This window comes from Electrona antarctica (assembly GCF_951216825.1).
Source record: "Electrona antarctica genome assembly, chromosome: 12".
Classification (NCBI taxonomy): Eukaryota; Metazoa; Chordata; class Actinopteri; order Myctophiformes; family Myctophidae; genus Electrona; species Electrona antarctica.
In genome coordinates, this window is record NC_136793.1 from 19,732,481 (window position 1) to 19,760,121 (window position 27,641).

Genomic DNA, 27,641 nt, shown 5'->3' on the forward strand with positions numbered 1-27,641 from the left:
GCTTGAAATGTACTGTAATTCTGCAAACTGTTAATAAATATTTCAATCAATCAATCAATTTCAACACTTTCTTCCCATGCAGACGGCATGACCCACGCAGCCACGAGTTGAGATAACTCGCAGTCTCGCTTGTTATTTCCTCCATTGATAATGACATCCTGCAGGTATGTTTGTTAGCCAGCATTTCAAACTTTCTTCCAGTTTTAATTCGGATGCAAATCCTGCCTCTTACCATTTTTGCAACATTGGGTGAAGCCATAGTTTAAAACTGGTTATTCTTTAATAGTTTAATTTACGTTTCCTGTTGCTCGTCAAGATTACTACAAGCAGCGTTGTTGCAATGTTTGTAAAGAAGATGTTTAAGTAGTTGGCTACATAAGCTTAGTTGTCAGTGATGAGGTGTCATTCGATTTGATGTTTGTTTGTAAACCTGGTTTTTAGTTTCTGACCACAGCCTAGTTGATTGTTTTGTAGCTTCCAGAGCTCCCGAGGATTGTTTGTTTTCCTCGGCTTCATCATTGACAAAGTTACCTTTAGCGGATTTAGTCATGGTAGTTACAATGTTTCTTAGCTTGTTTAGTTGGGTTTGGAGATCACTGTCGAAGGTAAATAAGCTGACTGACTATGCAGATCACAGAACTTACTGAATGACCTTAAACACAGGTGCTTCCTTACGTTGCATGTCTGGAAGCAGTGTTTAAGTCATTCAGTAGGTTCTGTGGCGTGTGTGTGTTTCATTGCTACAATTGCCAGCAATCATGTGTTCGCCAACTTCGCCCTACAGTAAATCTGTGTGGAAAGCCTGTTGACGCAAAGTTACAGTAAAACTGAAACTGCACCCACAATTAGCGTGATTACCTTCAGTCGAATCAGCTGCTTTGACTGACAAACCTGCTTCAACAAACTGCTGTGAAAGAAACGAAAGTAGCATTGTGGGTTTGATTCTCACTGGACACTGCTAAGCTCTGGTCTGGAGTCTGGACCGTCCTATTTGACTGTAGCCTACTCATTAAACCAGGGGTACCAACATTGACATAAAGGTGATGATCATCACTGGCATAAGTGTGTGTGAGAGAGAGAGAGAGGACTTTTGGTTTAAAAAAAATGTAGTCAAATAAATTAAGTCGGAATGTAAATCACATCCTGCACATAATTCTATATAACACAAGAGTCAAATGTACGGTCAAATGTAATGTAGTTTATTTAAATATAGAAACATTGTAAACAAAGTTCAAACACAGTTTGTACAAAAAATATAAAAAAAGGGTAAACATCAAAAGTTTAGAAAAACATCAGTTTGTACAAAAAAATATAGAAAAAAGTTAAGTATAGAAAAAATGTAAACTAAAAAATATAGTAAAAAGTTGTCATAAAAAAAAAAAATCAGTTTGCTACAAAAACACTAAAAAGTTGTCATATCTACAAAAAGAAAGAAAAAAGTTGTGCTGTGTGCAGTGCAGTGTGCTGTCCCATTTTGGTCAAAAGTTGTGCACTAAAAAGTTGTCATATCTACAAAAAGAAAGAAAAAAGTTGTGCTGTGTGCAGTGCAGTGTGCAGTGTGCTGTCCCATTTTGGTCAAAAGTTGTGCAGTGCAGTGTGCTCATCTCCACACTGGGGCATTCACTTCAGAAGCGAGAGTTAGCATGTCCATGATGGTCAGATCGTTCCTTTCCAAGTCCTTCCACAACTGGGCCAGATTGCCCTGTGTAGCCTTGGTCTGCTTTCGCTGGTAGCGGCGTAGCTTGTTCTCTGACACCATACGCAGCTGGAAGTCGTCAGACTCTGCCTTTGAAGCGCAAACATTATCCACAAACGACCCCCCCCCCCTCAATGCTGCATAGAGAGAGAGACGCTCTACTCCTTACAAGTGTTTCACCGGATTTTACTGTTAAATAAATAAATAATTAGCCGTGACTGCGCACGTCTGTAGGAACCGATAGTTAGATCCGAAATTGAATTATGCCTACTGTAATGGGTGCCACGGAAAGTACAGACAACTCACCCCGCAATGTCAGAAAGTGAAGACAGCTCACCCCGGAAAGTAAAGACATCTCACCGGGGTGAGATGTCTTCACTTTCCGGGGTGAGCTGTCTTCACTTTCCGGGGTGAGCTGTCCGGGGTGAGCTGTCCGGACAACTCACCCCGACATGTCAAAAAGTGAAGACAACTCACCGGGGTGAGATGTCTCGTATTCGATGAAAACACCCAAGCAAATGGAAGAACCTGTTGAGAGTCCTAAGAGGGTAATGAAGACACCGAGGCTGCGTTCGAATTCATTCCCTATGCCCCATATAGTGCACTACTTTGGGGTTCCGCCATTTTGTTATAGTGTCCGAATATGTAGTGAGCATTTTTGCACCCTAATGTAGTGGACTGAAGTATCCCACAATGCACCGGGAATTGTAGGGACCATCCGATGGTCACTACAAAAACACAGCGAAGCAAATCTGCCCCATAATGCATTGCGCAAGCTCGCTCTTGAACGCACATGCACGCGTTTGCGCGCACGTGCGCTGCTTCTGCATGCATACGCTTATTGCGCTCCAACTCAGAAGAGGCAGAAGTTGAACCAGCGAAAGAAATCAACACAAATGTACTTTTTAAACTTTCGTTTCCCCTCTCTTTTCTTCCCTGGCGGATCTCGAAGCTACAGATCTCGAGACAAATTATCTGTGCATTTATTTGCAATTGTTTTGTTTTATTTATTTATAATAAAACAATTCATTTGCATTTGCAATAGTATTACTAATCTGATTCATTCATATCACCCAGGCCCAGCGCATGACGTTAGGAGAGGAATGAGTTGCTTGCTGTAGTGTAGAAGGCCTTATATTTGAATAGTTTTTGGATTAAGGTTGGTGAGGTTGTAAAGCTATGTGCTAAAGTCCAATATATATTTTGTACATGCATGTGAGACATTAATTGTGTCTCCGAACATATGTTTTATTAATATTAATTAATTCCTGACATTAAAAAATATATGTTACCTAACATTATTTAATTGAATTGCGCTAAATACATTACAACTTCATTATGTAGGCAGTAATTTATTGGACTGCTGTTTCTGTTAACGTCCGTATTGTAATGTGAGCAGAGCTTGTAGATCGGCTACTTTTGGTAATTCTTTACCAAAAGTACCCGATCTACAAGCTCACAATACGGACGTCGCGTTGCTTATAGATCGGCTATTTTTTCCGTATCCCCCCCCCCCCCCCCAGGATTAGCGGGGGTTCATAATCATGCTGCTGATATTTTCATATTGTCAAGGTGGTGCAGTTTTCATATTGCTGGATAATGGATATAATATTAATGTATTGATAATAATCATAGGCCTATGTTATTTTAAAAGAATAACCTTTTTATCATCATTTCAGCAGCAGCGTTTTGACTGTTTTTTTGTAGTCAGTTGATTCTTCATATCCAAATGAGTGAAATGGCCGGGATGATTTGTTTATTTTTCATACAGTTCTTTCTGAGGCGATCTGAACCCTATGGGGGATTACAATGCAAATAAAAAGTACATGAACCCGCGGACCTATAGCGCCCTCTACCGATATTGACGTCAGAGTCGGTGCTCCCCATACAGGGAGTATTGTCCGAATTAATCACTATTTGAGTCCACTGAGTCTGGGTCCCCGTATGGGGAGTAGGGAGTAGGGAACAACCCTAGCAATTCGAACGCAGCCCAAGGCTGTCGGCCAACCCTCCTGTGGAAGACCTAGAGGAACTACAAGAGCTCACGGAGGAGCCTCTGACTAATGACTGTGCACAAATGGCGACAATTGAGGTAATACTGATATTTTGTTTATTTGTTCAGCATTGTATGAATTATATTTTGTTCTTGCAATTATAAAATACCTTATATGGCATGAATTGTAATATACTATACACACGCAATGCATTTTCTAATCATTTGTTTTTCATATTGTATTTGACAGGGTCATGGTGAATTGCACCCACAGAATGAATCGGACGAGTCACAACAAGGTTAGTTCCCTATGGTGCAGTTACACATATTTAAACAGTGGGTTGTTAAAAGACAATAACGTTGGTCTGGCATGTTTAGCTTATTGACTACAACTCACTGTAGTTGACATTATTGCCAGTGGGTAAAGTGTTAAGCTAACATTCCCTGAAATATTCAGGTAAAGCCAGTAGTAATGACTTTAGACAAAGTAATCAAACGTACAATAACTGACATCTAAAAATGTAAGTGTAATGGTAAAATTCTGCAATATATGCACAAAGCTGTGATTAGACAGTGACATGTTGTGGTATATTCATGTCATTTATTTCCTGCTTTTCTTTCTCTTCAGAACCAGAGGTTGAGGCCATTGTCCCCGTTTCTGCGGACAATGTCGAGGTGGTGCAAGAGATCCCTATTGAAGCTGAGAACAACACATCTCTGCCATTAGAAGATGACCAGCAATCATCTCAACATCCCACCACCACTGTGGAAACTGATGCATCGCAAGGTTAGTTCTGTTTGGCTTTCGTTCGCATTCAGCTCTAAAGGCAGCAAACAATGGTGCAGTTACATATTAAGTGTTTAAATAGACATACAGCAAGAAATACAGAGAATGTATTTGTCACACACTCATACACATGGATAACATTTAATTTTGTACAATATACAGTAGGTATACAAGTACGTATGAATGATAAAACATCATACTGTCGTTTGTTTGGTCTGTGAGGAAGGCAGTGTTTTCCCATTTAATTCAGTACAGTATGAATGTGACTTAACTGCATGTTGGTGTCATGATATTGTCCTGTGTCCTTTAACAAAATGTTTATAGAAATAACTTTCTATTTTGTGTTCTATGTTATTTGTATTAATCTGTCTATTCATGTATTTTTCCTTTTTCTTCAGAACCAGAGGTTAAGACCATTGTCCCCGTTTCTGGAAACAATGTTGAGGTGGTGCAAGAGATCCCTATTGAAGCTGAGAACAACCCATCTCTGCCAGCAGATGATGACCAGCAATTGGGTGATGCTCAATCTTCCACTGCCATTGAGGAGAGGGAGATGCCTGTTCTCAAAACGAGAGGAAGAGGGAGAAAGGCTAAAGAGGATTTGGCTGAGACTCGAGAGGCACACAAGGAGGCTGTCCCAGCTGAGAAGCCTAGAAGAGGAAGGAAGATCAAGCCGGAAACAAAGAGTGTTGTGACTCATGAATCTACAGAGGTCCTGGACAAACCGCTCACCATCGCCACAGAGACGTCAAAGAAAGGAACCACAGTGAAAGAACAAACACTCTTAACCGAGGTTATTTCAGAGGAGCCAAAGGAAAAACCTGCCACTACCTCCATTGCCATTAAGAAAACAAGAGGAAGAGGGAGGAAGGCAGAACAGGAATTGCCTGAGGCTGTTGAGACTCAAGAGGTACACAAGGAAGCTCTCATCATCCCACACGAGGAAGCTGTCGATATCCCAGCTGAGAAGCCACGGCGAGGAGGGAGGAAAACCAAGCAGGAGGCTGTTGAGGCTCAAGAGGTCATCCCACATGAGGAAGCTGTCGTCATCCCACATGAGGAAGCTGTCGTCATCCCACATGAGGAAGCTGTCGTCATCCCACATGAGGAAGCTGTCATCATCCCAGCTGAGACGCCACGGCGAGGAGGGCGGAAAACCAAGCTGGAGGCTGTTGAGACTAAAGAGGAACACGAGGAAGCTGTCGTCATCCCAGCTGAGAAGCCACGGCGAGGAGGGAGGAAAACCAAGCAGGAGGCTGTTGAGACTAAAGAGGCACACGAGGAAGCTGTCGTCATCCCAGTTGAGAAGCCACGGCGAGGAGGGAGGAAAACCAAGCAGGAGGCTGTTGAGGCTCAAGAGGTCATCCCACACGAGGAAGCTGTCGTCATCCCAGCTGAGAAGCCACGGCGAGGAGGGAGGAAAACCAAGCAGGAGGCTGTTGAGGCTCAAGAGGTCATCCCACATGAGGAAGCTGTCGTCATCCCACATGAGGAAGCTGTCGTCATCCAACCTGAGGAAGCTGTCATCATCCCAGCTGAGAAGCCACGGCGAGGAGGGAGGAAAATCAAGCAGGATACCCAGGTTGTAGCGCCTCCTGAATCTACAGAGGCCCAGGACATACAGCTCACACTGGCCACAGAGAAACCCAAACGAGGGGGCAGAGCTAAAACGGCAACAGTTGTCAAAGAAGTGGAGATCATGTTGGAGGCTGAACCTGCCAAGGATGATGTCCCAGAGGAGAAATTGGATGATGTTCAATCTTCCACTGCCATTGAGGAGAAAGAGATGCCTGTTCTCAAAACAAAAGGAAGAGGGAGAAAGGCTAAACAGGAGTTGCCTGAGGCTGAGACTCAAGAGCCACACATGGAGACTCTCCCAGTCGAGAAGCCTAAACGAGGGAGGAAGAAAGGAAGCACGATGAATGAAGAAGCGCTCGTAAAAGAGGTGATCATTTCAGAGGAGCCAGAGGACAAACCTGATGAACATACCCAGGATGATGTCCAAGAAGAGAATACAGGTGATGTTCAAACTGCCGATACATCCACTGCCATTAAGAAGACACCAGTTCTGAAAACAAGAGGAAGGAAAGCTAAACAGGATTTGCCAGAGGCTGTGGAGACTGAAGAGCCACACGAGGAAGCGATCATTCCTGCTGAGAAACCCAAAAGAGGGGGGAGGAAGATCAAATCTGGAATCGTCATCAAAGAAGTGGAGATTGTTTCAGAGGAGCCAGAAGAAAAACCTGAACCTGCCCAGGATGTTGAAGAGGAGAAATCAGGTGATGCTCCTGTTAAAGCTAGAAAGGGAAGGAAGGTACATTCCGCTGTTAAAGATGACAATCCACAAGCTACTCCAACCAAAAGAGCTTGCAGAGGAGAAACACTGCCTTCCCTTCAGGAAGGAGAGGTTGTTGAGACAGCTGTTTCTGTGACAAAGTCTGCTACTCGGGGTAGAGGCAAATCTCAAGATGCTGACAGTAAAACAAAGGTGTCTGCAGGGCCTGTCAGAAAGGGCAGAAAGGCAACGCCTCCAGCAGATGACACTGTGGTTGTACCAAGCACTGAGGAGGTGATGGAAGAGGTTCAAGATGAACCACAGTCTAAGAAATCTGTAATGTGGAAAGATGATTTGACAGTGACTCACATTATTTCACCAAGACCCATCCCTGTCAAAAGAGACCAGAGAGTCCATTGAGTGCCCTGCTTCTGAGACTACTGCGTCGACCAAGACTGGCAGCAAAAGAAAAGCCCCAAGAAACGTGAGCAAAGCTGAAGAGGAGGATCTCGCCATTAAAACGGTTCCATCAGAGCCCATTAAAAGTCGAGCTAAGCGGGTAAAGGCTACCGATGCAGCTCTTGTTGAGACTGTGACCCCAGCTACTGAAGTGTCAGAGACCAAGCCCCGCAGAGGAAGACCAGCAAAGAAATGAGTGTTATTACAAACAAATGTTTATTTTAAATGTTGTATTTCTTTGTTAAATTGATAGATTTTAGAAAAGGTTTTGAAAATATTTTTGGTATTTTGCGAGTTTCATTATGGCCTGTTAATAAAGTGTTTATACTTTTAAAATGTCTGATTTATTCCCCCCACAATGCTGTCAAGGTAATATGGAGTAAGGTCCATGTGTTGAGTGTAACAGTCTATGGCAGGGATGGGCAACTTTGACGATGGAGAGGGCCACTATATTTCCACACTCACTCCAGAGGGCCACGTTGCATATTACTGTCGTAGCAAAAATAGCCGATCTACAAGCTCAAAACGCGTCGCACCGCAACGCGTTTTGAGCTTGTAGATCTGCTATTTTTGCTATATTCAAATTGAAATCTTGAATATTTTTTTTGCTATTTTTGAATTGGAATCCTGAAACATTTTTATGTAATCTCAAATGCCTTTAATTACTTGTGTTGAGCATTGAGCTATACTAATTTAGACTGAAGTAATTAAAGCGGGTCATGTTTGCATGTTTTGGAATTGTAACAGCTGAAATCAATAATATATCAGTGTTCTGATATTAACCTGAGGGCCGCATTAAGTGAAGGTGGGGGCCGCATGTGGCCCCCGGGCCGCCAGTTGCCCATGAATGGTCTATGGGCTCCATCTTGTGCCACCCTTATCCCTAAACTAATTTGCCTTTTTTGTTTTACTATTTTAAAAAACTTTTTAAAATAGTTCAACTAGCCGATCTACATTGTGAGCTTGTAGATCGGCTATTTGAATGATTTAAAAGGTTTTTTGTAAATTGTAAAAAATGGAAAATGAGTTTAGGGATAAGGGTTGGCGCAAGATATAGCCCTATTACTTATAGGGTAAAGTGATTTATTCCAAATGTCAGTACACCACAGAAAGAGGAGTATACATTTCTATTCATTCATAGCAACATCGCAGGCAAAGACTTTCTTGTAGATCATAAAATTAAATGGTCAAAATAAAAATGTCAATTATTTAACATGTTAAAAAGCATGGATATTAAAGGGGTGTAAGTTGAAATGTATGTTAAAATAAGTGTTAATAGCTGTAATATAGCCCTATTAATAGCTATATTCTGATAGTAATTGTTTAGTCACTAAACCATTACTAATGGCTTGAAAAAATATTTCTCGTTTAGTAAAAGGCAGGAGGTACAGATGTTTTTTTTTTTCTTTTTTTTTTGACAGGGACAATGCTCATTAATCAACATTTCAGTTTTCACTTCCATGTAAATGTGCCAGAGTTAGCCATAAGCTAATTTTCATCTGTAGTCCCTGAGCAGGCTCTTAAAATGGTAGTAAAACTAAACATACAATGACACATATAGTACAATACAATACAATGCAATACAATACAGATAAAAGGACAGAGTGTATAGTGTGCCAGCACACAACACCATGCGTTGATGCCATGTGTGCATGTGCCAGCACCCAACACTATGTCCATACAAAAACACAATACAATACAGGAACAGATCAACATGGTACAGGGCAGAACAACTGTGAAGTGAAAAAATGACACCGGTGATGAATACTAAATAGTGCTGATAGTTACTCATGATTACAGATTTGATTTGTTTTTAGCCACCTCTTCAGGTTAAATAGTTGGAGGTCTCTCTTACTTCGGGAGGCTCTAACAGAGAAGGCTGTTTTACCAAACACACTACTTACTGTACACACTAAACTTTAGTGTGTACAGTAACATATTCATGGACAACCAAAATATGTTGGAATTTTGTATGTGTTGTCATTAAAAATGATGTTGACATGGCACACTATCTAGAAAATAAAAACATGGCACTTCATTTCAAAAAGGTTACAGACCTCTGTATTAAACCATTAAAGCTGAAACATCGGATGACAGATCAGATGGAAGTGAAAAGATATCTTATAAAGTAGCTGTGGAACGGTCCGGGTCAAGGAGAAATTAGCAACATTTTGTCATTTTGAAAATATTAAGAACGTTTTACCTACTCACCAATACAAAGGTGGCTTGTGTAATTAGAAAGCCTACTTTCCTAGGCAGGAAGAGAACAGTACCATAGCCTAAATGCAACGGCAGCAAAGGGCATTAGGGCTATGGACCCGAGTATGAGGAGCATGGCCTGAAGCTCCACCTCAGCAATCCATCTTCCAGAAAGAAGTCTAGTCTAGCGCATTGAACCGGGATAGACTGCCGCACCCTGGCTGATAAGCCTCTCTGACTTACTTACATCCTAGATGGCTCCAGCTTATAATTAGTTGTGAACTGAGATGGACATTTCACAAACACAACTGATGTACATTATTCTGCACACTAGCATTGTAAAGAAGGCTTTCTCTCACCTTCACCTCATATGGGTTGGGTATTTGTTATAGGTTGACATAGTTACCCACTGAATATTGGTACTCCATATGGAGATATCCGACATATCTAACTAACCTATCCAAACCCCATATTTGGACGTGGTTGACCTAGAGCTCCATAGAGCCAGCAGATTCAGATCTAGTACTGACATCATCATGATAAGGTAAAATTCCTGTGGATATAGGTGCAGACTCATCGTCGTAGCATCACTAATGTCAGTGATGTCACAAGCATCCAGCTAAGCACTTTATATTTTTGAGTGGTGTAAACCACTCCTACAACTGGCTTTGTTAGTCTGTCTGTGCTCAAAAAATGAGCATGGTTGCTATGTTCACCCAGTTCACCCGGGTGTGATTTCATTACGTCAGACATTATTTCATTACGTCAGACAGGCTATATAAGACCTTACACCACTCAGTTCACACGGGTGTGATTTTGTTTTTGTAACACCTAGTTCAGATGTAGTTCAGTTGCTTATCTTGAAGATTTGTATCCTCTTGGTGGCTATATTCACATTCAACCTTTAAGTTCTTTGACCAGCTCTCACCGAAAAGACTCCCAACACCTTCAGTACAAGTCAGGATATTTGGCCTTACAACCCAGATATCGCTGCATTATACAGAGTCTTCAGAACCACTCTTAATCATCAGGGTTGACATCTCGTTACGTTCTTACCAGACACCACACCACTGCCGCAGGTCCTATACTTGGACCCGTCCTTTTGAGTAGTATTTTCTTACTGTTCATTATCTCAAATGAAGAAAAAAAAACAATTTTGCACTAACACAAATAAGTGTTAGTGCAAAATAAGGAATTCCACACATCCCAATGGAAGAACTAGCATCACTGAATGGATACTTTTGGAATATAGATTTACATAAGTTGGTAAAACTGTTTACAAAGTAGAATTTCTTCTGTATTACAGGCAATAGGCAGGTCCAATCATGAACAGACTGTAGAGAAGATCTCTGACAAAACAGTTGCTCTCTCTCTCAAGCATGGACACAATTAATGCACTGTTCAGATAGCTGTGTTAAGATGTTGAACTGTATTACTGACATGTGATGTTACTGATTTTTCTTTTTGACAGGTCATTGCTTTGGATGACAAAGTGAGAAAATGGAGGCCAACCATAGGTATTAAAGTATAGCTATTTTATTTGGAGACAAATGGTCATTGTTACATGAACAAAATAATTGGGTTCTGGGTCAGCTTTTTAAATAGTGCAAAAAGACTAATGTTCTGAGTTTGACAGAAGGTATTTTCATCAGTTAAATGAGGATGAATACAGTAACTAATACATAACCAATATGGTCACATTTTATTTTACAGCAACATTAAAGATGAGAAAGATGCTGCTGGGCAGGAAGACATGTCCAAAGCACTTGTGAAAAGTGAGGACCTGATGTCGGAGCAAAATTCGGAGAGCAGCGATGTTGAATTTGTCAGAGACCTGCATGACCACCAGAGAAACGGCGCTGCATTCTTGTACGGTCTTTTCCCCCCTCACATACTGTGTTTTACACCTTTTTAAATATTTAATGGAAGTCAATTGGGCTCTGATTGGACTGAAACGTTTATTAAATTTAACTTGAACAAGGGGCTCATTGTCCTGTTCAAAGATGTGTGATGTGTGGTTATCTATACTGTCAGTGTAGAAGAAAGCGGGGGCTCGCAACTCAATTTTGAATGCTCCAGTTTCTGCAGTTTGACTCAGCACCAGAAAACAGAGGATGTGCTTTATATGTTTCTTTGAATGGTTATCTATATCTATACTACCATACTTTGCAACAATATCTTTGAGGGGCGCTATGCTCAGCTTTTCGTGTTTGTGTAAACACAAATTTGAAGACGGAAAAGTGAGGACGCAAATTGTGATTAGCCAGAATGAGATGATGCATGATGATAAGAGCGCCCGCACTTCACACGGGTGTGATTTGGTTGGTGAAATGCACACATTATATTATCTTGTTGAATAATGATGAATACAGTACAGAATATATAACCTTGGTCCTTAACCAATATGATTTTCTTTTCCAGCAACATCAATTATGAGAAAGATGCTGCTGGACAGGGCGACATGTCCAAAGCACTTGTGAAAATTCAGAATTCTGAGAGCGAAGATGATGGATTTGACAGCATTGGTGATCCGCCAGTGTTCACAGACCTGTATGACCAGCCGATAGATGCAGCTTCATTCCTGTACGCAATTATTCCTCACATAATAGCTTTCCATGTTTTATACGTTTTGAAATATTTAACTTTAATAATTTTGTAATTGAAGTCATTGGGGCTGCTCTGATTGGACTGAAATGTTGCCCATAGATAAACGGTACTGCATTCCTGTACAGTCTTTTTATGCCACATAATGTTTACCATTTTCAACCTTATCTTCAAATAATTAATCTTCACTAATGCTCATAATAAGATGGTGCAACTACAAGTTCCGTCTAGGCGTCTACTCACACTTGGGGTCTCTCTTAATTTTTTTGTTGACTTTTAATGTTCACACACTTTGTCCTACACAAACATTACATTCACAAGATGTATACATTGAGTGAGCAAGTGGTCGTCATACTAGTACTCATCCATATTATTAGACTTGGTAACAATATCCTTTAAGCTAACTTCAATCTGTTTGGCTGGTGAAATGCACACCAGGTTACGTTCTGTTTTTAAATGAGGATGAATACAGTAACTAATACATAACCAATATGGTCATATTTTATTTTACAGCAACATTAAAGATGAGAAAGATGCTGCTGGGCAGGAAGACATGTCCAAAGCACTTGTGAAAAGTGAGGACCTGATGTCGGAGCAAAATTCGGAGAGCAGCGATGTTGAATTTGTCAGAGACCTGCATGACCACCAGAGAAACGGCGCTGCATTCTTGTACGGTCTTTTCCCCCCTCACATACTGTGTTTTACACCTTTATAATTATTTAATGGAAGTCAATTGGGCTCTGATTGGACTGAAACGTTTATTAAATTATCAATATTATTATCTATACTGTCAGTGTAGAAGAAAGCGGGGGCTCGCAACTCAATTTTGAATGCTCCAGTTTCTGCAGTTTGACTCAGCACCAGAAAACGGAGGATGTGCTTTATATGATTCTTTGAATGGTTATCTATACTACCATACTTTGCAACAATATCTTTGAGGGGCGCTATGCTCAGCTTTCCGTGTTTGTGTAAACACAAATTTGAAGACGGAAAAGTGAGGACGCAAATTGTGATTGGCCAGAATGAGATGATGCATGATGATAAGAGCGCCCGCACTTCACACGGGTGTGATTTGGCCGGTGAAATGCGTGCATTAGATTATCTTGGTGAATGATGACTAACTGTACATAATACATAACCAATATGCTTTTCTTTTACAGCAACATCAAGGAGGAGAAGAATGCTGCTGGACAGGGAGATATGACATTTGAGGACCTGATGGTGGACCAAAGTTCTGAGAGTGAAGATGATGAATTTGTCAGCATCAGTGGCCTGCCAGTGTTTAGAGACCTGCACGACCAGCTGTACGAGCACCAGAGAGGTGGAGCCGAATTCCTGTACAGTCTGTACCGATGCAGGCGTAAAGGTGGCGTCCTGGCAGATGACATGGGCCTCGGCAAAACCATCCAGGTCATCGCCTTCCTGTCAGGCATGTACGACGCGGGCCTGATCAAACACACTCTGATAGTTATGCCATTGTCCCTCATCCCCACTTGGACCACGGAGTTTACTAAGTGGACTCCTGGGATTAGGGTGAAGGAGGTTCACTGTGAGACTAAAGCAGAGAGAATCAGGAACTTGAAGCAGGTCCAGAGTCAAGGGGGCGTGGCGCTCACGACTTATCACTTGCTGATGAACAGCTGGCAGCAGCTGGCATCATACAATGGCAAAAAATTCAAGTGGGACTACATAATCCTTGACGAGGCACACAAGATAAAAAACACAGCAACCAAAACCTCCAAAAGTGCATATGCCATACCTGCAGATAACCGTGTTCTTCTCACAGGAACCCCTGTGCAAAACAATCTACGAGAGATGTGGGCTCTCTTCGACTTTGCTTGCCAAGGCACCCTCCTTGGAACATATAGAACCTTCAAGAAGATGTATGAGAAACCTATTATGCGGGCAAGGGAGAAGGACGCCACTCCAAAACAGAAAGCTCTGGGGTTGAGGATATCCGAAAACCTAGTAAAAATCATCAGACCATACTTCCTCAGGAGGACAAAAGCAGAGGTCCAGATGACCCTTAAAAGAACACGTGGAGAACGTTTGCACAGCCAGGTCACAAATACGCAAACCAACACAGGGACAGCAGTCATGCCAACAATGATGAGGAAGAACGACCTTATTGTGTGGACGTATCTGAGTGCAATTCAGGAAGACATCTACAATCAGTTCCTCTCACTGGACCACGTCCAAGAGCTGCTTAACAGCACCAGGTCACCTCTCACTGCACTTGTGGTTCTGAAGAAGTTGTGTGACCACCCGAGGCTGCTCTCTGCTAAGGCCATCAGTCAAATGGAGCTGAAAGAAGTAACATCCACGAACCAGCAAGACGACGATGATGAGTATGGCTCAAGCAGCATTGATCACATACCAGATGAGACACTGATCTCAGAGTCGGGGAAAATGGTGTTTCTCATCCAACTCCTCGAACGGCTCAGGGAAGAAGGTCACCGCACCCTCGTCTTCGCAGGATTCCGGAAGGTGCTGGACACAATCCAGCAAGTGCTTGGCAACAGGGGCTTCAAAGTCTTGAGGCTTGATGGCAAAATCACCAAGACCGCAGAGAGGGCTCGGCTGATTTCACTGTTCCAAGAGGACCGTTCCTACTCTGTATTCCTCCTGACGACCCGAGTGGGTGGTGTTGGCATCACCCTGACTGGCGCCAATCGTGTGGTGATCTTTGACCCCAGCTGGAACCCTGCCACTGACTCCCAGGCCGTGGACCGTGCATACCGCATTGGACAAACTGAAAACGTGGTCATCTACCGGCTCATCACTTGTGGCACTGTGGAGGAAAAGATCTACAGACGGCAGGTGTTCAAAGACTCAGTGACCAGACAGTCGACCGGCGACACGAAGAACCCTTTCAGGTATGTTGGAATTATACCTCATGACAAAACAAGCACTTGCCTCTTGATTTGTTTCCAGTTCATCAAATACATGGAATATACATTCAATAGTGGCAGCCAGAGAGTGTTATTCATACAGTAGTGTACGACCAAGGGTGAAGGGTGAGTTATGGAATGTTAAAAACAACAGGGACATCATTTTTACAGAAATATAGGCCGAAGAATTGATGGACAGAAGCTTTGGCTAACAAAACCTATATTCAACTGACTACTTGGTCAACTATGTGGGGACAGCCCTAATCTCTAACTTGTTTTTAGAACCAATATAAACAGATTTATAACCAAATAATCTAGAAGCAAGTTTTGCTTTATATATTATCGACTAAATCTGATTAACCACTTGACCCAGTATTATACTTTATTGCATTGTGAGCTTGTAGATCTGCTATTTTCACCTTTAAAAATCAGACCCGTCTGAAGTGAGTTGTACTGTACTGTACTGTACTGTACAAGCCCTCCTCCCTGGCCTGTCTGTGTCTCTGTGTTCGGCTGTGCAACAGTGACACTTGGTGGTGAAAAAACGCTATAACGTAACAGCCAGGGACACAGGGACAGACCCAGGGACACAGCGGCCACACACGGCTGTCTATAGGAGTGGTTGCACCACAAAAAACATTCATTACTCGTAATCAAGGAAAAACTTAGAGATGATTTGTGATACTGATTTGAAGTCATATTGCTCAGCCTTACTTCCCACTAACTTAGGGCCTTGTTGCTACTGCATGAGGCTGAGGCATCATGGTTAACTCCTGACTCGCTATTCCAACCACGCTGTTGAGATTATCTCTAGCTGTTCATAGTATTGGCATTTTCATGGCAGTCTCGGATAACTCATTCACAATATTTTCCTCCCCAGGTACTTCAGCAAGGAAGAGCTGAGGGAGCTCTTCATCCTGGAGCATACACGCTCCTCCAATACGCAGATGCTGCTGCAGTCCCTCCACGCCAAGCATCGGAGGACTGACTCCAAACTGGACCAACACATCATGCACCTCCACTCCATGGAGATCTTTGGCATCTCTGACCACGACCTGATGTTCTCACAGAAGGTCAATGACCACGATGAACCTGATGACAAAGAATCTTGGCGTTTCATAGAGGGCAAAGTCCAGGAAGCACAAGAACTGATGAAGGCAGAGTCTGAGATGCATGCACAGCTGGGCTCAAGTGAGGAACAGGCCTGGCTGAGACAGATGGGTCACAATAGCCGTGAAGGGCCATGGTCAAACAAGACATCAGGGAAGATATGGTCCCCCCCAAGCCCTCTGCTCCCTGAGTACCACATTGACATCAGAGACTCACCTGTTGTGGTGGAGAATCTCGAACAGCCTGGAGTTGTTACAGAGAAAAGTGCTGGCAGACAACGTCAAAGCATGCAGGTGATCGATCTAACTCTAGATGAAGATGTTCGAGCTAAACAGGCAGTTGGAATGCATCAAGAACTGTCAGAGATGCAACATGATTCACCTAGAGATGTGTCCTTCCGGTCTGTACCTGTAGAGAAGGAAGACGATGTGATCGATCTAACTCTAGAAAAGGGTGTCGAAAAGTACCAGGCTGTCAATCTAGATAAAGGTGTCACTGAGTACCAGGTTTGGCAGGCTGTCGATCTAGATGACTTTGATGATGGTGTTGCAGAGAACCAGGCTGTCGATCTAGATGACTTTGATGATGGTGTTGCAGAGAACCAGGCTGTCGATCTAGATGATGATGAAGGTATCACAGAGAACCAGGCCGTCAATCTAGATGATGATGAAGGTATCACAGAGAACCAGGCTGTCAATCTAGATGAAGATGTCAAAGAGAACCAGGCCATCGATGCAGATGAAGGTATCAAAGAGAACCAGGCCAACCAGGCAATCAATCCAGATGAAGGTATCAAAGAGAACCAGGCCGTCGATCCAGATGAAGGTATCAAAGAGAACCAGGCCATCGATGCTGATGAAGGTATCAAAGAGATCCAGGCCTTCGATCCAGATGAAGGTGTCGCAGAGAACCAGGCCGTCGATCCAGATGAAGGTGTCGCAGAGAACCAGGCTGTCGATCTAGTTGATGATGGTGTCGCAGAACACCAGGCCGTCAATCTAGATGATGATGAAGGTATCAAAGAGAACCAGGCCATCGATGCAGATGAAGGTGTCACAGAGAGCCAGGCTGTCGATCTAAATGTAGATGAAGGTGTTGCAGAGAACCAGAAGAAGAGGAAAGCAGCTGTGCTTTATGAAAGCCAGGAAAAGGAAGGTGACCATATGCCTGCTACTAGCCACTTTGATCACTCATCACCAAGTCATCATTATTACTCAGTGCTTAAACCGCTCTGTTCCACCCCCATCAGATCCAGGATGAGTCGTGGAGCGGACACTTTAGAGGCTATGCGCGCTTCCACAAGGGCCTTTTTCGAAACCTCGAACAACGACGAATATCAAGGAGTGGAAAACTATAATAATTGAGGAAATGTAAGTGATTGAGGAAGAGGAGGAGAGAAATTAATGCTCAGGCGAGTAGCGACTAGAAAACACTACGCTTGCATTTCACACAGTTGTTCCAATACACATCTCTGGCAACTGGCAACTTTAGCCAGTTGCCAGTTAGTTGTGAGTGGGTAGGATAACTTTTAGGAGTGGCTGAATGTTGTGTGACCTCAAAATGACATGTATTTGGCCATGGACGCTGAAAATGTTTAGTGCCAGGGACCCCTCCAGATTTTCAAAAATGTTCAAAAATAGCAGATGTATTCTTGGCTTTTTTCCCCTGTATTTTTGTATTTGTTTAAAAAAAAGAAATTGGATGGTTGTACTTTGCACTGTCAATAAATAAATTGCAGATGTACAAGCTCGCAGCACGGCACAAATTGATGTGCTGTGTAGATCTGCTATTTTGTGAATAGCCAACACCAAAATCTAAAATTACACAGATGCTTTCCCGGTTTTACTGGGTTAATGCAAATGTACAGTATATGTTTACTTTCTTTATTCAGTTGTCATAATGTTCACGTCATTGCATGTTTTCTGGAGTTTAGCCTTTGTAATGACCACTGGCATGTGATCTGTGTCACAATAAACTGTTTATATTTCGGAAGGTTTTTGTTCATTAGTGTTTTATTTCTTATGATGATTTTACACCTTTATTGTGTAGGGCGAGGCAAAGTTCTGTATTTCACAAAATTCAACGGTATGATGAAAGATTTGATATATTTGTAACTGAACTGTGTGAGAGCGAGGCGGCGGTGGATTATCACTATATATAGTCTTTGCTGTATTTCTGAGCTGTATTAAACAGGTGTAAAGTTACATAAAATAAAATAAGGTTGAATGACTCAAACCAGACTTATTGCGATATCCAAAATCCCAGATAATATTATCTAGTCTCATGCCATATCGACTATGACATCATAGAATATTAAAACCATTTATCTTCAGGAATGCTTTTGGGTCATTGCGGGGGGCTTTCTAGGTTGGAGGGAGTCGGTCTTTTCACTAAGTGTAACACATTACAGTCCTGTGTCTCCAAACCTGTAATCATGTTGCTACATGTATATGCAATCCTCTTGTTCAGGGGCTTTTATTTTCATATTGAAAAATAAACTGCTATGGAACATAATCCTTCTACAAAGTCAGAAACCAATCAATGCTGTTAACCTTGTTGCTGCACTTCTTTCAAAACGTGCCCCTTTTAAGAGCTGTGCCTGCTAGTGTGATAATTTTGTTGTCAAAGCCTTTTCACAACTCAAAATTAAAAGAGCCATTTTATTACTGTATACTTAATGTGCAAAATATCCCCACAGCCCATTACATGGCATTTCACCCTCTGACATGATTACAGGAGAGGGAGTGTTTTGCCAACAAATATTGAGTCAAATTGTATGCTGGGAGGACTGACAATTTACCATTACGATTTATTGTGGCAGGCACTTATCCAGAGCGACTAACAAAGTGCATGATCAGAGTAAGCAGCTTGAATCCTGATCAATGAACAACTATCATTTGCTTTCAAATACAGAGACCGGGTCAGTTGTTCATATACCCTCACTTTAAACATTTAAGTTCCTTGACTATTTTTAAAACTACTACTTTATTTAAAAACTTGGAAACCTGGAACTTGGAACTGAATTTAACTTGCAAAAGATGGCATACACTGCTCTTTGCTCTGGTGAGACTGTCTAATTCCTAATCAGAATCGGTGTGACAGGAGCGGAAGGCTGTGAGAGCTAATCTTTGTTATTCTGCTAGAAGTGATGTTGCCCAGAGGGAGAGGAATCCCAGACTGTTTAATCAGTCATATTAATCATACATTATTTATGACAATTACAGGAAATGCTGTGTGCAGCAGCAGTAGCCTCGGCCCTCCAAGGCAGCAGCATGAGGAAGCAGGCGGGAGTATAGATACAGTATGAATGAGCCCTAGGTGTCTCTCAAAAGATAATACATCATTCAGTAGCCAGAGATAAGGCACCGCTACATGGTGCCACTCAAGAGGCAGAATCTGCAAACAAAATACATGTCTATTTGCTCCAGTGATTGATCTTATTCCTTTACTGTAGGTTAAGGCTATGGATTCCTCTCTAACTCGAAAATATTTTGTTATATACAGTAACAGGATAGTGAAAAGAAATTAAAGGCTATGAGTAAGCAGGCATATGCAATCTCAATGTGGGATCTAAAAAAAAGTATTAATCTAAAACTTGTGAAATGCACATGAGGGGAAATGACATATATTATATACAATATATGTTTTACATATAATTGTGGGTGTGTGTGTGTACACACACATACAATAATGTGTGTATACACACACACATACACACATACTGTATATAATATATGAAATATATTTTATGAAATAATTCCAACCCTGAAAACAATGGGATGAGAGAAGGGCTTCTTGTCTCAGTTTTCCCTGGGGGACAGCTATATATACTGTGCACTGGTGTCATTTCTTAACCCGCTACTGCAGAGCTTTGGAGACTCCAAGCAGCTGCTTTGCCTAACACGACGTACAGTGGAGAGTGTTGCCACTGTCGGTATCTCCCGGTCATTCATCACCCTGGCACGGCAGCGTTGAGGCATGCTCAGGTGAGCCTGATTAAAGCCAGGAATTCCTCCCAACTGCCCTGTCCCATCCATAACTGTCCTATCCATCTCCCTGCTGCTTTATTCATGTGCTATCTGGCTCACTGGCTTTCACTCAATGATCCTCCTCCTCCACGCCTAATGTGTGCTCCTTCGTACGAAGGCGTCGCGGGCCAAGAATAGCAGATCTACAAGCTCACCACACGTCATGTTAATGCGTGCGACAATGTGGTACTGTGAAGTATAAAGTAAGTAAAGGGCTTGACTCGCATATTCTCCAGAAGGACCTAGTGAATTTACTGTATGTCTTAGTATTTGTTCTACATTACCCATCCTCTGACAGGGTCTTTGTCTGTGAATATTTTGCAGATAAAAAACACGGCAAGCCTTTTTTTATGTCACGATTATGATATTGAGTTCTTAACACGTTACTGCTAAAAGACAAAAGTTCAAATTTAACTACACGTCCACCTTCTACCTAGAAGTATGAAAGGGAACATATTTTTCTGGGACATGAAATACTGTACACATCAGATGTTTTGGTCTGTATGACATCCCAGCAGAAATAACAATCTCATATAGGCCTACCTGTAAATAGGTTCCTTTGTTCTTGTAGGTCAACTGTACACTTGTGTCAATTAACTTTGAAAAGTATGTATTTCTGTGTGCTGTATCTCGTTTCACATCTTTAATTTATCAATGAAGGTCCTTACACCGTGGAAGTGTCCGTGTATTTGTCATGCGATTAATTCACCCAAATATCTTCCCCCCAGCTATTGTTTGTTATGAGTACATCAGCACACATGCACTGTACCACAAATAAAAGGCATCGACTATATAGTTTGACGCAAAATATTCAGAGATACATTTTCATATTGTTTATTCGTCACACCCTCTGTGTGTAATGACCATGTCTTTAAAGTAGTGATTGTTCCTTCTTGTACATTAGGTCTGACCATGAATAACATTCTCCATCAAATACTAATGTTTAGGGATCAATATTCTCACGTTATCTTCATTATTGCTGGAGATGTGCAAACAGCTTGCATGAACAATAAATGTTTTATTTAAAATGATGATGTCTGTTGTCATCAATAGTACAACCCTGTAATTCATATCAGGTTAACATGAAGAAACATGTCTCTTCAAAGGATGGACTGGTAGGGCAGAAAAACAGTACTGTAGGTGTGAGTGAGTGACAGCTTGTAACCTTAACTCTTTTGCCTCATACTGTACATTCACGTGCACGTACAATACAGTTGCTTGGCAGTTGTTAGAGGACATAGAAGCTAATCTCACAATAGCAGTCAGGACCACTGAGGTTAACGTGCCACTGTGAGACGGTATACTACAGCAGAGCCAGTTAGCTTAAATTTACCTGCTGCTGCTGAGCCAGCAGCTAGGCCACCATGATAAGAGACCGGGACAAAACCTAAATCCTCACAGCTTCTCTCTCTCTCTCCCTATCTCTCTCTCGCCCCTCTCTAATATCCAGCTCACAGTCACTCTCTTTACACAGTACAATCTGGACCCTTTGGGTCAATGTTTACCCTCAGAGTTAAATGAACACTGTGTGTTTTACTGTGTATTTTTCTGTATCACTATTTCTCCCCCTCCTTCTCTTGCTCTTTCTCTGTAAAGGCCCTCACTTGTCAGTGTCTATATGCTACTGTAAGTAAAGGGCATGTTCCTCTGGGGAATGGATGTCCATTTTATTGTCCTCTATGATAACTGACTGTCATTTTCACACAGGAATCATTCAAACTTGGCAACAGCACGGAGAATAGTCCTCTCTGTACCTTATTGAACCCTGTGGCATGTTGTTGTTGTGTTGAAAAATTAGGTTACTGGTACGTTTGTCCTTTTTTTTTAAAGTTACAAATGGATAAATTAACATACAGTGCTACAAAGACGGAGACGGGACACAGGAGTAACATTGCATAACTCTTTTTACTAACTTTTTACTGGTCATACCGGAACTCACATACAGGCAATGCATCCTGGGCCTTGTAGTCTATGCAACATTACCAGCTGTATATTAGACAGTTGTGATGCACCACACATATAGGTATGACTGAGTAGTGGATGTGCCTGCCTAACTGTCACCCTGTAGGTGAGCCTGGGTGGGGCATTGGCCTGATGGCTAATGGGAGATCAGCTGGACCCGGTGTCTATGCTATGACACAGTACATATGTCCATACATAATGTGTACTACAATTTAATATACTATATGGAATCATCATTCAATTTTTATGTTCATTCAAGCAGCATGACGTAGTAAGTAGAGTATGGTTGCTGCTGCAAAGGAAGCATATTGCTATGGGCTGCTGTATCACTGAATAGACTGAGAAAATGAAATGCGTGATATATATTATCAGCAATTCAGAACACAGACGCCTGAGGCTGAAGCATACCTATAATAATCGTGAGGGATTCCTGAGTCTGAAAAGTGAAAACACTAGGGCATTGTGTGAGTGCAACTTGGTTTGTAATAAAAGCAGGTAAGGTAAGTAGTAAACCAATAATAAACTAGAAAAAGTGCCCTTCTGGGCACAGGTCTCCACCAGGAGGATAGGACTGTGTGAGATGTTTGGCAAAATGTTTAGTAGTAATATAAACATGTTTGCCTTGTATGGCAATTGGATGATTTGAGGCATTTTGTTCCAATCAACCTGTTTTGCAAAAATCAACCTGTTGGTGGCGCTATAACAGGCCAATGTGAAAAGGGTGGGATATATTCCTCAGCCTAGTAAGAAAATGTGTGAAAGATTTCACGTAAATTGCATGCTGTGTTCATGATTTGAGGCTTTTGTTCAAAACGGGGCAATCTTGCAAACTGTGAAAGGCAATTATAGCCAATTAGGGTGGAATATGAAATATCGGACAGATCCGACTTGAGCACATGACCATAGAGATACTGTGTAACGATTTGTGAGATTTTTGGACAGAATCTGGAGGAGTAATATCCAAAAATGTGTTTTACAAAAGTCGGCCTCCTGGTGGCGCTATAAAAGGCAGATGCAGAAAATGCAGGTCAAAGGTTTGTCCTTGGCCTCTAGGGAGTGTGCATGCAACGTTTCACGCAGATCGGTGCAGTTTTAGGTAACAAATGTGAAAAGCTGCCTCATGGTGGCGCTATAACAGGCCGTTCTGGAAAATGCGGGGCAGAGGTTCATCGTTGGCATCTAGGGAGTGTGTGTGCAAAGTTTGGCATCGACCGGGTTAACGGTGCCGGAGATTAGCTGGTAACGGACGGACGGAAGGACACACGGACGGACACACACACGGACGGACACACACACGGACGGAGTGCAAAACATACTCTCTCACCATGCCTTCGGCCTGGTGGAGACAACCAGAGATTCTTACTAAACTTACAGGACTTACAGCAAAGAAGGGTTGCAGGACTTGTCATTAATTAGGGTGACAGCTGTTAGGAAGAGGCTATAGAGATGATACTTTACTGGCAGCATACCCAGTGATCAATATTAATGTCCGTCTCATGACCAAGAAGTTACATGTTTCATCCCTGAAACCTGCCCACAAATTGTCTGCACACAGCACAAATATAAGTTTGATAACGGTCTCTGTCTTATTAGGGCAGCATCTATGTGAGAGGTATTTAACTATAAATGTAAGTAGGGTAACGCATAATGTATACACCGTCGAGTGACAGTGTCACAAGCCAAAAATAGCTCATCTACAGTCTTACAATGCGTTGTGAATGCAACGTGTTGTGAGCTTATAGCTTGGCTGTTTTCACCAAATCAGGCTTTACAGACAATCTTCCATGCCCTTTAGTGTGACTGCAACGCCTCTGTGCTGGACAGCTGACAGAATGACCTGCTCAGCAGTATATGGACATCACACTGGAGCGTGGCAGTTGGAATAGGTGTGGACGTACGTACAGTAGCTGTCGCTGGACAAGGATTTAATGGAGGGTTGTGAGGGGCTTTCAATTATTGATCTACAAGAATGGATCGTGATTGGTTGCGAAGCACTGACCTTCCCTACTTACCAAATGAAGGACAGTCTCTGTTGAGACATCTTGTCCTGTTCAGTATGCTGGTAACGATGATCCAAAGGAACTTGTAGCCTACACAACCAGATTAAATATTAGTAGTTAATATGGGGGTTACAACTGTTTAGGGTTAGATTTTCGGGCGATAGCTTGTGTGATGGAAATCCACGCCTCTGCTTTTTGATACCCTCCTCTAGTCATTGATTTTTATGGATATGTAGAATGTCTGATATGTTTGATATTTAGGTTTGGTAAATTATATACATTACACTGGTGTCCCTATTTTGGTCAAATTTGGTCAAACATTGGGTAATGTTTTTGCAGATCTACAAGCTCAACACATCACAATGTTGTGAGCTTGTAGATCAGCGAATTTCACAATTTGTCATACAAAGTATAAGGTAGGCTGCCTGGGCTGCTGGCGTAGTGGTCTAGGCACCTAGCCTGACAGCGTGCTGCAGGTTCGAATCCCGATCCCGACGACCTTTGCTGCGTGTCTCTCCCCATTTACTGTCAGTCTACTGTCCATACTACTGTGACATAAAAAAATGCCCCAAAACCAATCTTTAAGAAGAAGAAAATGGTAATATGGTAGGCTTAGGTGGTTAACAAAATGTACCCCTCCGTTTGTTTTTCTTTCTTTTTTTTCTCTCTTTTTTTAAATCGAAACCCTGCAACTGTTCAAAAGTGCCTGAACCAGAAAAAGTACATTGTTCGAGTAATAATATGTGAAGAATGATAATGTCGTTGTACATCATATTATGTATAAACATTGCTCAGTGAGATAAAGCAATGTCACATGAAATAATCATGGATTCACCTGCCTCCATTGTGCTCTTTGAGATGCCACGTGAGATGCCTCTAGAGTAGACAATTGCTGGCGCCTATACAGTATCTAAACTTTGGCGTACAAGGTGACAATGACAGTTGCAGCACTGTGGGGGAGTGGACACTGCAGGCAGAAAAAACGTGTGTTGGAAACAAGGGTCTATTCTTGCTACACATTTTCTTGTTCAAGGTTTCTTTACTGACACCTAATGGCTGCTCACAAAATCTCCTCCTCACCTTGAATAACACATCTCTGTTGTTGTTTTTTAGGATGCTGCAAGGAATGATTGGCCGCATCTTAATTACTGTCCCCATTAAACAAATGCACGCACGCACGCACGCACGTCACACACACCACTGTACTTGTTTCAGGTCTAATATACAGTATACAGTATACAGTATACTAGTGTAGTGTGATGAAATGGAATGGGAATGATGTGCGTGCGTCTGACTTTTCAAGTGCGTAGGCCAATTAAATCTTCATTTGCTGCTTCTTCCCCTCACAAAGGGCAAGAGAAGCGGGATGGGAGGATTCGCTCAACTTTCTTCTTTATTCCCTTGAAGAGTCAAACATTCTCTAAAGTTTACGACTGCTTAAATCTCCAACTGAGATGCACATTTTTGCCAAGGGTTTGTTTTGTTTGTGGCCTTCAAGCAGTGCTACCTCAGGCATCAGGCATTGCTGTATGATTGAAACAGCTTTGAAAAACAAATTGGTCACCAAAAAACAAAACAAACAAACAAACAAACAAACAAACAAAAAAACTGTTTCCCATATGCTTCCCTTAGATCAGTGGTGGTTCTTAAAGTGGGGTCATGGGGAAGCTGGCACAAAATACTTTCAGATGGGGGTCCATGGCCTAATTCATTATATATTTGATCAGTGGTTCCTTTTAATTTAAGGACCCCCATAATAACTCTCTGAGCTACAGACCTCTAAAGGCCTATTCATACTATGAAAACCTGAAAATCCGTCGATCCGTCGGTCAGTCACACCTCCATATATGGTTGTCAGTCCATCACGCCTCGTGACATCACGCCTCATATGGTTGTCACAGCATGTCAGACCATCACGCCTCGTGACATCACGCCTCGTCACACGTCACGCCACCATATATGGCCGTCAGACGTCAGTCCATCACACCTCATGACATGTCACGTCTCCATATATGAAGATCAAACCCTGGATAACATGGAGAAGACTGGATCATCGCATATCTGACCTCAAACCTCAAACCCTTAGATCTGGAGCTGACCTGTTCTGACATGTTCATGTTGATCCTTCCCCACCCGTCCTTCCTCTTCGATGTCTCCTTTTTGATTGATACCTGTCCAATCAAACTATAGACGGGCCTGCCCCAAAGTTATTAGTGCAGCCACGCTCGGCAGCCAGCGAAAACTAGAGTTCTCAAGGTAACAGGTACGCTCGCCCCTTTTCCAACTCGCCCCCGCGAAAAGTGAAGAACGGTTGCCCCAACCGTTCTCGCCCCCAAAGTGTGGATATCTCGCCCCACAGCGTGGATATCTCGCCCCATGTTTATTTCATGTTTATTTTACATTATTTCTCATATTAGAACATTTAGAACCAGTTTGTTGTTGTTGTTGGTCAAATGAAAATGATGCATGGATAATGAATGGCTCACCCCCCTCCATTGTTCTGGAAATTCCATTCTGGAAAGGTGTTCCATTCCTCCATTGTTACTGAAATTAGTTGTTGTTGTACTATTGTGACGAGTGACGTGACGTCACTGACAAATCCTTGGTAAACGTATTCTAGCCTGTATGGCTAACGTTAATGTCAACGTTAGCAAGCGAACATGGCAATGCTGCTATGTCTGCCTAAAAGTACAGTACTTGTTAAAAATCTCTCTCTCTCTGTTTAAAAGCACAGGTAAAAATCTCTCTCTCTCTCTGCTGTTACCTCGAAAATACAACGGTTTTACGGGGTGACTTGTCCAGACTTTTGGGGGCGACTAATCCAGACTTTTGGGGGCGACTTCGCCGGGCTTTGGGGCGACCGTTCTTCCCGTTGGGGCGACCGTTCTTCCCGTGGGGGCGACCGTTCTTCGCCGCTTGGGGCGAGTTGGAATTGGGGCGAACAGTCTCATATTAGTTCTCAACAGGCCCGACAATTAAGGCCCGGTCCTACCTGGGCCCTCATCAAACCCTGTACACTCAAGACACTGCCCCCACTGCCATGCTTAGATCTCCATATATGGAACTGACATTCCATATGTTGATCTGACCTCATCAAACCCTGTACACTCTAGACACGCTCCATATATGGCCCGACCTCATCAAACCATGTACACTCAAGACACTGACCCCGCTGCCACCCTTAGATCTCCATATATGGAGCTGACCTGTTCTGACATTCCATATGTTGATCTGACCTCATCAAACCCTGTACACTCAATCGGACACGTGACATGTTCCATACATTATATGGCCACTACATAATTCATTCCATATGTTGATCTGACCCCCCATGCCAAAGCGCCAGCGCTCGCCCAACAGTCTGCCGTCACCCAGTCGGATGCGTGCACACGCCCTCAGGGCGTCTTACTGGTAGGTGATAAGGTGAGCACTGAAAACATGACGTCACACCACAGTGATGATAAGCCACTCACCACCCCAACACTTCTTTCTGTTTTTACTAACCACCATTTCGGTGATCACCTTATCACCTAAAACTGGAGTATGAATAGGCCTTTATAAGGCAATGATTCTCAACCTGTGGAGTGAAGTGACCATTTAACGAGCTTTAACAGCTTTTTAATGCCTAAAAGAATAT

The 27,641-nt window shown here is 42.4% G+C and overlaps 2 protein-coding genes across 7 annotated transcripts; both read left to right on the top strand.

The window, feature by feature from the left end:
• Positions 1 to 74: 74 nt before the first annotated feature.
• On the top strand, positions 75 to 18,006 carry LOC306934025 (DNA excision repair protein ERCC-6-like). 3 transcript variants are annotated; one of them, XM_079516440.1, is made up of 8 exons: positions 75 to 164; positions 10,881 to 10,926; positions 11,123 to 11,278; positions 11,831 to 11,992; positions 12,527 to 12,682; positions 13,174 to 14,889; positions 15,785 to 16,803; positions 16,876 to 18,006. In XM_079516440.1, the coding sequence occupies exons 2-8, from the start codon at positions 10,910 to 10,912 to the stop codon at positions 17,376 to 17,378; spliced, it is 3,729 nt and encodes a 1,242-aa protein (XP_079372566.1). In that variant the 5' UTR covers positions 75 to 164; positions 10,881 to 10,909; the 3' UTR covers positions 17,379 to 18,006. The 3 variants fall into 3 exon arrangements, with proteins under 3 accessions (XP_079372566.1, XP_079372565.1, XP_079372564.1); XM_079516439.1 differs by having other exon boundaries at positions 15,785 to 16,529; positions 16,575 to 18,006; XM_079516438.1 differs by having other exon boundaries at positions 15,785 to 18,006.
• Positions 3,588 to 7,540, top strand: LOC306934102 (uncharacterized protein). Of its 4 annotated transcripts, none has more exons than XM_079516578.1 (5): positions 3,588 to 3,788; positions 3,940 to 3,988; positions 4,318 to 4,476; positions 4,875 to 5,860; positions 5,930 to 7,540. In XM_079516578.1, the coding sequence occupies exons 1-5, from the start codon at positions 3,774 to 3,776 to the stop codon at positions 7,169 to 7,171; spliced, it is 2,451 nt and encodes an 816-aa protein (XP_079372704.1). In that variant the 5' UTR covers positions 3,588 to 3,773; the 3' UTR covers positions 7,172 to 7,540. The 4 variants fall into 4 exon arrangements, with proteins under 4 accessions (XP_079372704.1, XP_079372705.1, XP_079372703.1 ...); XM_079516579.1 differs by having other exon boundaries at positions 4,875 to 5,836; XM_079516580.1 differs by having other exon boundaries at positions 3,590 to 3,788; positions 4,875 to 5,545.
• Positions 18,007 to 27,641: the final 9,635 nt, after the last annotated feature.

Bases quoted from the DNA above. Each gene is read 5' to 3' on its own strand.
- LOC306934025 (XM_079516438.1), top strand. The intron at 11,993-12,526 runs GTACGCAATTAT...TTTATTTTACAG, and splicing joins ATAGATGCAGCTTCATTCCT to CAACATTAAAGATGAGAAAG. The intron at 14,890-15,784 runs GTATGTTGGAAT...TTTCCTCCCCAG, and splicing joins GACACGAAGAACCCTTTCAG to GTACTTCAGCAAGGAAGAGC.
- LOC306934102 (XM_079516577.1), top strand. The intron at 3,989-4,317 runs GTTAGTTCCCTA...CTTTCTCTTCAG, and splicing joins ATCGGACGAGTCACAACAAG to AACCAGAGGTTGAGGCCATT. The intron at 4,477-4,874 runs GTTAGTTCTGTT...CTTTTTCTTCAG, and splicing joins GGAAACTGATGCATCGCAAG to AACCAGAGGTTAAGACCATT.